Source organism: Arachis ipaensis, chromosome B9 (genome assembly GCF_059453495.1).
Source record: "Arachis ipaensis isolate K30076 ecotype BB chromosome B9, ASM5945349v1, whole genome shotgun sequence".
NCBI classification, from domain to species: Eukaryota; Viridiplantae; Streptophyta; class Magnoliopsida; order Fabales; family Fabaceae; genus Arachis; species Arachis ipaensis.
The window spans coordinates 22721160-22733218 of record NC_142444.1 but is presented as its reverse complement, the minus strand read 5'-3'; the positions used below and the strand labels follow the sequence as shown (position 1 = coordinate 22733218).

General features: G+C 32.0%; 1 protein-coding gene across 5 annotated transcripts; it reads left to right on the top strand.

Moving 5' to 3' along the window:
- Positions 1-5715: 5715 nt before the first annotated feature.
- On the top strand, positions 5716-11845 carry LOC107617683 (putative pre-mRNA-splicing factor ATP-dependent RNA helicase DEAH5). Of its 5 annotated transcripts, none has more exons than XR_015899811.1 (6): positions 5741-9203; positions 9515-9911; positions 10326-10541; positions 10667-10763; positions 11213-11263; positions 11358-11845. XR_015899811.1 is itself a non-coding variant. In XM_088499596.1 (2 exons), the coding sequence occupies exons 1-2, from the start codon at positions 5971-5973 to the stop codon at positions 9906-9908; spliced, it is 3627 nt and encodes a 1208-aa protein (XP_088355722.1). In that variant the 5' UTR covers positions 5716-5970; the 3' UTR covers positions 9909-10110. The 5 variants fall into 5 exon arrangements, 1 of the variants encoding a protein (XP_088355722.1); XR_015899808.1 differs by having other exon boundaries at positions 10308-10541; XR_015899809.1 differs by lacking the exon at positions 10667-10763 and having other exon boundaries at positions 10308-10541.
- The last annotated feature ends 214 nt before the right edge of the window (positions 11846-12059 follow it).

Here is a 12059-nt window from a genome sequence, read left to right as displayed (position 1 = left end):
TCCCCCTTTTGTTGTATACCGTATAAATGCAAACATATACACAAATCCATTTTTCAACTTCCGACTAGGGGTGAGCACGGGTAGCGGGTACCCGATTACCCACCCGAACCCGAACTAAACCAATCAAATTGGTTCTGGAACCGATGGGTAATCGGGTCCAATCCGAACCAAACTAATGACATTTACTGATGATTGGTTCGGGTATCGGTTTTGGGAGCGCGGAACCCGAACCAACCCGTATACCCGATCATAATTAATTAAATAAAATATATAATATATATATATATATATATATATATATATATATATATGTGACTTTTTATGTGTTTTCTAACTCATAACTCTAATCCTATCTCACTAATGTTTAGATTTTAATGTGTTTTAGTTTTAGCTTCTTTCAAAGATTATTCACTAGACTTTTGTATTTAACTTCTAATATTTTTATTGCACTTTTATATTTTCATTAGACAAGATTATTTACTATTAATATGTTTGGATTTTGATGATTTTAGTTTTTAATGTATTTGGTATTTAATATGTTTGCATTATTTCTGTTGATGTTACATGTTTATTGTATTTCTTGACTTTTTAAGATAAAAATTTGTCAATTTTGTTTTTTTTTTTATAAATTTCAAAGTCATCGGGTACCCGCTATCCGAATCGAACCAATCTGCTCTTAATCGGTTTAATTTGGTTCGGATACAAGTACAAAAAAATACAAATTCGAACCAAACTAAACCAATTACTTTTTGATTGGTTCAATTTTAATTTTATCTTAAACCCAAACTAAATCGATCCGTGCTCACCCCTACTTCCGACCCAGATAGATGTCGTTAATTCGTCATAACAGATGCAATGCAAGGTGTGGTGTATCATTAAATTATCGACAATGGTGCAGAGGTACTTTTGGTTGGAGTGGCACAGTCAAAATAGTACTAATGAATATGTTGAGTCTTACTAATATTAGATAGTAGTGTTTTAAGTTATTAGTTGTTTTTTGAGAAAATATTTTATTCTATTTCAAGCAAGAATATAGAATTTATTGCACCTATTCAATTTGTAATATGACGTTCAATTTATTCTATATTTAAAAAATGGAATTTTTTAGAGTTAAAATAATAATTTGTTCTATATTATTGATTATCTTTAATAATTTGTCTACTATATGAGAATATTTAGCCAAAAGAGTAATGAACAAAATAATTTAATTGCCAAAAGAATTTTTTTGGAGAAAGTAGAATAACAGAAGGAATTTCCTTAATAAGGTAGAAGCTTATTTGATAAGCAAACAAAATGGGTGGGTGACTACTCCAAAAAGTTGAATTAATACGTGCTTTATTCGTCATTAAAGGTTGAACACAAGAGAAAATCTCAATAACTTGAAAATGCTAGAAGCAGTGAAAGTGGGGTGCCTCATATGTCTAACTAAAATAAAGATAATTAGCCACATAAATTTAAAAAAAAAAATTATTTATACACTAAAATTAATCATCATATATTGTTTAACTTATTTTTAATATATATTTTATATATATAGCATAGTTATTTTTTTTTTACGTAAATAATATGGGCTCTATGACTACTAACGGTTTAAAAAAGCCCTATAACAATATTTTTTATTGTTCTTATAAAATTATATAATATTTTTTTATATAATTATAACTGTAAAATTTTTACGTAAATATTTATAATGTATATAGATAAAGTATTGATTTTTGTCTCAAATATTTGGATAAATATTAACATTGTTCCTAATATTTTTTTGTCCAAATTTTATATTGAATGTTTTAAAAATCACTTAATATTATTCTACCGTCAAATTAAATAAAAATGATTAACAAAGGCAATGATATATTTGATTTAAAAATGTTATTTATACACTAAAATTAGTTACTAAAATAGTTATTATGTATTTCTATATAAATATATGTATAATTTGATTTATTTTTAATGTATATTTTGTATTTTAATATATATATTTTATATTAATGACTGATTTTAATATACACCTAGTATAATTGTATTTAGTAGCTATTGAATATAACAAATTTTTATAATATTATTATTGTAAATAAAATTAAAAAACAGTGGGGAGCAAGTTAGATACTTATCTCATTATTTGGGTGATAATCACCTTAACATAGAATGTAACTTCTCATTCTGTAGAAAAATAACTATTTATGATCATCTAAAAATTGTCCTTAAAGGATGACGAAGTCTCATTTACTATTCTATAAATATTTCAGCATTCAGATATTTTTTTATCAATCTCACATTTTTTAGTCTACTAAAACTCTTACTAGCTAATTTAAGTATTAAAGTCTTTGCAGATACCTACTATCGTTCAAGCGAAGATGTGGATAATACCTTCAAAGCATTTATATCTCACTTTTAAATCCAAAACAATAATCCAAGTAAACACCTTGAAACAATAATGTTTGATGTGAAATTTTTTGAGGACCAATTTAAGTGTTTATTCTTTAATTAATTAATTTACAAGTTTCTTTTATAGATTTTTTTAAAATAAAAATTTTAAAAATTTTATTGACGAATATATATATATATATATATATATATATATATATATATATATATATATTGAGTGATATTTACGAATTGGTGTTTTATCATTTATCCTTTTACGGTGCAATTGCATTAATAAAAACTATCTTATTAACTAGTTGGTGTCATCAATTATCGCAAGAAGAAAAATAGAAAAGAAGATAGGGGAGAAAATGACCAAATTGTATAAATAATGAAGCTGTCGACGAGTAATATATATATATATATATATATAAAAGCACGCATCAATATCTATTTCATTCATTGTGTAAACAATACATGGTAAACGAGATAAGCCTTCTTACATAATACTATTGCACTTGAGATAGATATTAACACTAATGGATCGTGTTTAATTAATGCATTTTTACTAGGGGTGTAGATGGCTTGAATCTAAAAATTCGGTCCAAATTTAAAGTATTTTTGCACACATTGGTTCGAATTTGAAGTAACCTGAGAAAAAAATAATACTAGAAATAATATTTTAACCGAATCTAGGTCATAATTTGTGTCATTTGGTCCGGTTTGATCCTATCCGATGAAAATACATATTTTAAAATTAATGTTTTATATTTATGAAATATAAAATTTTAAAAATACATAATATTTTGTATTATTTCACTCATTTGTATGTGACTTAAATATTTGTTGTTATTAATATTATTCGTGATTATGTTTTAATTTTAAATTTTTTTTTAAATAAATTTTATCATATGAAATAATTGTTAGAGATTTGGAGATTCTTCCCTAGCTAATATTCAAGAAGGTAATATGTTTGTTTTGAACTTGTGTTTTTTAACTAATATTTGGTAATATTAATTATAAATTAATCCGTTTATTTTTAATAAAAATTAAAAAACTAAAAAAGAGATTAAAAATGCATAGAATTATGATTCATAAAAAGATTAAATTTAAAATTAGCTACCAATTCTTTCGTAACAACTAATAAGTAATTTTTTTTATAAATTATTATTAAATACCTGATTTTTATTTGATATAATTTGTTGTATATAAATTTTATCAGATTTAGAGTTGGATTATAATAAAAGAATAAACTTAATATATATTTAAGACCAAATTTGAGTTAGAACAAATTCTATTTCACTGATTTATATACACCTTTTATTTGTACAATACACATAGTAATAAGACAAATTTGCAAATATCACCCAAATGACATATGTCCTTAAGTAAAATATTTACATTATTTATTTTTAAAAAAATTCACTTCTATGAGACAAAAAATACATTAGGTTTTGGATTAATCACTAAAAACGTCTCTAAATTATTTAAATGTCGACAAAAATTCATCCGAATTTTATTATCGACAAAAAATTTTTAAATAATTTAAAAATATGACAAAAATATCCAACCATAAATATATATTTTCAAAAAATGTCTTAGAAATTGAATTTTGATGTAACTTTTTTAAACATAATTATAAAAATGAAATATTATTATCTTTAAAATTTAGTAATTTTTCGTTAAATATATATTTTTTGTAATTTTTTTGTTAACAACTAATAATATTTTTAAAAAATAAAAAATATATACTTAGCAAAAAAATCAAATTTTAAGAATAATAATATTCTAATTTTTTAATTATGTTTGCAAAATATTATATCAAAATTTAATTTTTAAAATATTTTTTAAAAATACATATTTACAGTTAGATATTTTTGTCGTATTTTTATATTATTTAAAGATGTTTTTATTGATAGTAAAATACGAATATTTTTTTATTGACATTTGAATATTTCAGAAATATTTTTGGTAGTTAACCTTTATGTTTTTGTGTTTCACGATTTCTTTTTCCTTCCAGAACCTACTAGTATATTCCAGAGAGAATGCCACCGCACACAGGGAAAACGTGAGAAAGGAAAAGAACGAGGATTTAGAAATTTAATAGAGCAAGGTAAAGGCAACGATGAAATTGTAATAGAAATTCAACTCATGGAAAATACTTCAATAAGAGCTAAGCTTATTCTATTTTTTAGTTATATTATGCCATGCGTTACTTATATATTTTATAAAGCAATCAGTATTTATATATTTCGATACTATTCTAAATAGATATCTTTAAAAATACTTGTCATTAGATTTGTAAATTTATTTTTATTATATAAGTACACAAAAATACTCTGCTCATTTTTTAAGTTTGAATCTAAGATTTTTGTGTTATAATATAAAATTATTATTTTTACTAATTTTATATTTAATATTATTATACATATTTAATAGAGTAAAGTATTAAATTAGTCTTTTAAATTTAAACATAATTTTATTATGATCCTTAAGATTTAAAATATTCTATTTGAATAAAAAATATTTTATACAGTTTTAATGTGGTCCTGTATTGAAGTCAAAGTTAAATAATTAACGACATATATGACAGTAGTACAAAAACAAAGTCGATAATCTGGAGAATAAGTATAAATTTCAGAAACACAAAATCAACCCTGAATGTATCAATACATTTATTTATTATTTTTTTTACAATTTAAATGAAATATTTTCTATAAAACTAAAAAAATGATAAATAAATATATTGATGCATTCACAGTTAATTTTGTTCCTTTGGAACTTATATTTATTCTCTAGATTATTGACCTTGTTATTGTATTGTTGTCATGTAGGACATTCCGTTAATTATTTAACTTTGACTTCACGGTGTGACTACATTGAAGCTAAATGAATTTTTTTTTTTGATTTAAATAGGACACTTTAAACCTTATGGATCAAAATAGGATTACGTCCAAATATAAAAGACTAATTTAATACTTTACACTATTTAATAAATAAAATAGTGAATTAGTTTGTATAATTCAATTTAACTCTTTTTTTTTTCTAAAATTAGGAGTGAAATTCGAACTTGAGACCTCTAAATAAAAATAATTTATGTATATTTATAGTTATGTATATTTATATATTTATATAAATTTACATATTATTTGACCTATCTTAATATATATTTATAATATATATTCTATACAAATGAAAATATTTGATATTTTATAAAGAATAAAAGCTTAAAATCTATACTTTTAAAATTGACAGTGAAAAGAAAATATCATTAATAGAGATTTTTGCTTTTTAAACAAAAATTGTGATTACAATGAATTATTAGAAAAAAGGAAAAGAAAAAACTCAGGAGAATGCACTAGTTAGCAATATGTGTACATACTCCTGTTTTGGCTTACACCAGTGAAAAGCTCTTTCACATGAGAACTGCGACCCTTAGAATTTAAAAATATCCAATTAGGGTTTAAATCACGAGCCTTTGTATCCCAATTAGGGGTCCTTTGATCTAACAAATTTCACTTTCGTTCCAAATTCTCATACGCATAACACCACGAATCCACGCTAATTCCCAATTCGTCATTCGCGCTTCGGTTCTTCATCAGAGCCATGGCGGTGGAGAACCCACAAGATTCGTTGAAGAAGCTCGAGTACTTGTCTCTTGTTTCGAAGGTTTGCACCGAAATGGAGTCTCACACCGGAAACGGTGACAATGTACTCGCCGAGTTCATCACCGAGTTGGGTCGATCTTCCGAGAACGTCGAAGAATTCGACGCAAAATTGAAGGAGAACGGTGCCGAATTGCCGGACTATTTTGTCCGTACACTTCTCACGATAATCCACGCTATTCTCCCTCCGAAGAAGGGTTCTGGGAACAGCGACGTCAAGGGTTCGAAGCAGGACGGTGGTGGTTCGAAGGGGAAGTTCAAGGCACTGGCTATTGCAGATGATAGGGATAGGGTTAAGGAGCTGCAGAAGGAGATTGAAGCTGAAGCCAAAGAGAAACATGGTGGTGATAGAGACAGAGAAATACACGGTGAAGATGGGCACAGAGGAAGAGACAGAGATAGAAGGGATAGAAGAGATAGAAGGGACAGGTATGATAAATATGATAGAGATGAAAGGCCTAGAGATAGGAATAGAGATAGAGATAGAGATTATGATGATTATGATGATGAAAAAGGGGATTCTAGGAGAAGGGGAAGGGATAGAGAGAACGATAGGGGTAGGGGTAGGGATAAGGATAAGGATAGATATGAGAGGAGGAGGAGAGATGGGTGTGAAGAAGAAAATGGTGGTTATGGTGAAGAAGATGGTGGTGGTGACAGGAAAGGTAGGAGGGATCTGAGGCATAGTGGAGGGGGTGAAGTTGAATTGTACAAGGTTTATAAAGGGAGGGTTTCAAGGGTGATGGATACAGGGTGCTTTGTTCAGTTGGATGATATTAGAGGGAAGGAAGGATTGGTGCATGTGTCACAGATTGCAACTAGGAGGATTAGTAATGCAAAGGATGTGGTGAAGCGGGATCAGGAGGTTTATGTGAAGGTTATATCTGTTTCTGGTCAGAAGTTGAGTCTTTCGATGAGGGATGTTGATCAGCATACCGGAAAAGATCTTCTTCCGTTGAAGAAAAGCGATGAGGACACATTTCGGATGAATCCACAGGATTCGAAGGATGGGCCAGTTGCGAGGACGGGTCTATCGGGTATCAGAATTGTGGAGGAGGATGATATGGGGAAATCGCGGAGGCCTCTGAAGAGGATGAGCTCTCCTGAGAGGTGGGAGGCAAAACAGTTGATTGCTTCAGGTGTTTTGAGTGTTTCAGAGTACCCAACTTATGATGAGGAGGGAGATGGGTTGATGTACCAGGAGGAAGGTGCTGAAGAAGAGCTTGAGATTGAGTTGAATGAGGATGAACCTGCATTTTTGCAAGGGCAGAGCAGGTATTCAATGGATATGTCTCCTGTCAAGATTTTCAAAAATCCAGAAGGTTCTCTTGGTCGTGCTGCCGCACTGCAGTCTGCACTTATAAAGGAGCGTAGAGAAGTACGAGAACAGCAGCAACGCACCATGCTTGATTCTATTCCAAAGGATCTCAATCGTCCTTGGGAAGACCCTATGCCTGAATCTGGTGAAAGACATCTTGCCCAGGAGCTTAGAGGAGTTGGTTTGTCAGCCTATGATATGCCAGAATGGAAGAAGGATGCCTATGGAAAGACCATTACTTTTGGGCAAAGGTCCAAGCTTTCTATTCAAGAACAGAGGCAGAGTCTCCCTATTTACAAGTTGAAAAAAGAATTGATTCAGGCTGTCCATGATAATCAGGTGTTGGTGGTAATTGGTGAAACGGGTTCAGGTAAAACTACTCAGGTAACACAGTATCTTGCTGAAGCAGGTTACACGACAAGAGGTAAAATTGGATGCACTCAACCTCGTAGGGTGGCTGCAATGTCAGTTGCAAAGAGAGTTGCAGAAGAGTTTGGATGTCGATTGGGAGAGGAAGTTGGTTATGCCATTCGGTTTGAAGATTGTACGGGACCAGATACTGTAATCAAGTACATGACCGACGGTATGCTTCTTAGGGAAATACTGGTTGATGAGAACCTGTCACAGTATTCTGTCATAATGCTTGATGAGGCTCACGAAAGGACCATTCATACTGATGTTCTTTTTGGACTGCTTAAGAAGCTAGTGCAGCGTAGGCCTGAGTTGCGATTGATTGTCACGTCTGCCACTCTGGATGCAGAGAAGTTCTCAGGATATTTCTTTAATTGTAACATCTTTACAATACCTGGGAGAACGTTTCCTGTGGAGATTCTTTATACTAAGCAGCCAGAAAGTGATTATTTGGATGCAGCTTTGATCACTGTCCTACAGATCCACCTGACAGAACCTGAAGGAGACATTCTTCTCTTCTTGACTGGTCAAGAGGAGATTGATTTTGCTTGTCAATCTCTCTATGAAAGAATGAAGGGTTTAGGTAAGAATGTTCCAGAACTGATAATATTACCTGTTTATAGTGCCCTTCCTAGTGAAATGCAGTCTAGGATATTCGACCCTGCTCCTCCTGGTAAAAGGAAAGTGGTTGTGGCAACTAACATTGCTGAGGCTTCTTTGACTATTGATGGGATATTTTATGTTATTGATCCTGGGTTTGCAAAGCAAAATGTTTATAACCCAAAGCAAGGACTTGATTCGTTGGTGATAACTCCAATTTCACAAGCTTCGGCCAAACAAAGAGCTGGACGTGCAGGGCGTACTGGACCTGGAAAGTGCTATCGCCTATATACCGAGAGCGCATATAGGAACGAGATGTCTCCTACTACGATTCCTGAGATTCAAAGGATAAATCTTGGGATGACTACTCTCAACATGAAAGCTATGGGAATAAATGATCTTCTGTCCTTTGATTTTATGGATCCACCATCACCCCAAGCTCTTATTTCAGCCATGGAACAGCTTTACAGTCTTGGAGCATTGGATGAAGAGGGCCTTTTAACCAAACTGGGGAGGAAAATGGCAGAATTTCCCTTGGATCCGCCATTGTCCAAGATGTTACTTGCCAGTGTGGACCTTGGATGCAGTGATGAGATTTTGACGATAATTGCCATGATTCAGACTGGCAATATTTTTTACAGGCCTAGGGAAAAGCAAGCCCAAGCAGATCAGAAGAGGGCAAAGTTTTTCCAGCCTGAAGGTGACCATCTCACACTGCTTGCTGTTTATGAGGCTTGGAAAGCCAAGAATTTTTCAGGACCATGGTGTTTTGAGAACTTTGTTCAATCTCGATCATTGAGGAGAGCACAGGATGTCAGGAAACAGCTTCTTACCATCATGGATAAGTAAGATATCAGTACTTCTAAATATTTTATTTACTTTGTTTAATTGTTTGTTTCTTTTTCTTTTTTCTTCTTTTTACTTGTAACTTTGTACAGAGTCCAATGTTTCCGCAGATATACTGTTTTGTAATATATTGAAATTTTTAGACACACTAAATGTTTCAGTATTGGGTTGCTTGTTGCCATTATGGTGTTGTAACATACATTTTGGTGTGGTTTGTATTTTGTAGCTATATCTTGTCATTGGTTCTCTGCATTATAATTTTGCTGGCCAGATTGAATTGTATTCTGAAATCATCATCTCTGATATGCAGGTATAAATTGGATGTTGTAAGTGCTGGAAAAAATTTTACCAAGATCAGAAAGGCAATCACCGCAGGATTCTTTTTCCATGCAGCAAGGAAGGATCCCCAGGAAGGCTACAGAACCCTAGTTGAGAACCAGCCTGTATATATCCATCCAAGTTCAGCTTTGTTCCAGAGACAACCTGACTGGGTCATCTACCATGAACTTGTTATGACAACCAAGGAATATATGCGTGAGGTCACAGTGATAGATCCTAAATGGCTTGTTGAATTGGCACCAAGATTCTTCAAAGTATCAGATCCTACAAAGATGAGCAAGCGAAAGCGTCAAGAGCGTATTGAACCGCTCTATGACAGATACCATGAGCCAAATTCATGGCGTTTGAGTAAACGCCGTGCTTGATATGTAATTCATCTTCTTCTTCTTCTTGTTCCTCTTAATTCAATGGATTGCTCAGTTTTTTTGTAGCATTAAAAAGATGTAAACTTCCCCCTTAGTCCTTATATGATAATGCAGGTGGAAATTTTGACCCTTAGTTTGTATTAACCAAAAATGATGATAGAGGCATATTTACTAAATCTAGTGTTATTATATTTCTTTTGGCTGATTATTTGGTTCTTTATTGTTGCTGAATTCTGAATATTTGGTTTTTCCTGGACGTTCTGATATGTGTAAAATCTGTTACTAATGTTCCAATGTTCTGGAATTTTGGTCAAGCAAGGAGTTACTGAGTTAATATCGTATTGGAGTTGTGTTATGTGCCAGTTATATTGCTTAATTGCTTTATGCTGTTTATAACAGTTCAGGAACATAGTGCAGTGCCACAGGCTCCCTCTGGTGAAAGATTCAAGATCTGGGATCAATGTGATGGTGTAATCTATATTCCTGTGAGATATCTTCTGAGTTTGTATTCTCAGTAGACGATCTACAAGGTTTCCGGACCCTGCCTGGTTGATCACATGAGCTGATCTCAGAAGTCAGAAGGATGTGAGCCTTGACCAAGGAGAGGTGCTTTTGCCAACACAGTTTTTTAAGGTAGATTTTCAACCTTCTGTCTCTTCTCTCTGGAAAATTAATGGAGTGGCCTTGGTTGCAATAGTTGAGCTTTGAATGGCAAGAATTTGAAGAGAATGTATTTGTTGCTTTGATTTGATTAATAGCAACGATCGTCAGATGATTAGAAAAGGTCAAGAGAGAACGATTCGGCTGTGTTTGCTGGTGGAATTTGAACTTGGCTAGATAGACATTGAAGTGGAGGTTAGTCTGGACCCTTTGCACCTAATGGCTGATAGGAATGTCACTCACAGTGATCAGTAGCACACTAGATGATTTTCTTTCCTGGTGTTAGTCATATTCATGATGAAGCATTGAGCATTGGCTGAGTAGGGGCAGTGAATCTTCATTTTGGTCATATTACTAGGCTTGCAATAGGAATAATTATTCTGATGCGTGATGCATTTTTTCCTTGGTATTTGAATAAGTTGCTCCTCTCATGGTTGAGCAACAAAAAAAAATGGCATTACACTGACGTGTGAACTATGTTAGGTTAGAAAATTTTTGTAAAATGGCAATGCTTTGTGAATTATTTATCTTTTAGAAGAGAGAGAAAGAGAAGAAAGAGAGAGGAGGGGGGGGGGGGATAGATATGTGCTTACGTGAAAAATAGATTTCATGATTAATTTTTTTTATGGGAATATTCACTGCAGGATATGCTTGAAATTCACAACTAAATACTGCTGGAGATGAACACAAACAAGGTGTAAAAATTTAGTAGCTAGTGCTCTTCATACCAAACTATTTACAATAATTTTGTACTTATATCTATCTGAAAGTGGTTCTGCTGTTTTACAGAGCTGTGCAATTTTAGGGGTGCCTAAATTAAATTCTGAAGTTACAGCTTGTTGAAGGATCTCAATTGAACAATGTCAAAACTCTGGTGGTTTGGTTCTGAGTAATAGGCTAATAGCACTGGAAGAGTGATCTGGATTTATGCAGTTTTGTGGTGTTTCTCTTTAGAGCATGATGAGAGCAGAGTAAGACTTGATAAGGTTTCTGTGTCTCATTTTGGTGATACTGTTCCTAACTTTGGCAAAGGTTGAGACCTTGTTTATGCTTAGGTTTGGTGGGAGTTTGAGCTTAAAGTGGTGTTTTGTTGCCATTCTGTTTGATTTTTTTTTTTTCTTTTTAATTCTTCTTCTGGCCTGGTTTTGTATTTGCTCTACTTTGTAAATGAGATTAGGAGAGTTTTAAGGTTTTCAAAACAATTTATAGATTAATTTGTATGTACTGTTAATGTATAAACGATTTTCATTTCCAATTGTGCACGGTCATATTTAAAAGGGTTTTTTTTTACATAATGCATTACTAATAAGGGCTAATTACTTCAAAATTGTATTGGTATTGGTAACTATGGCAATTAATAAGGCTAACTTCAAACCAATATCGTATTGCTAAGCAACTTGTATTCATTATCAAACCAATGCAAGTTGCAATACACAGTGACATGGTTGAAACACTCAACTATAATAATAGGGAGTAATAATAAATGAAGGA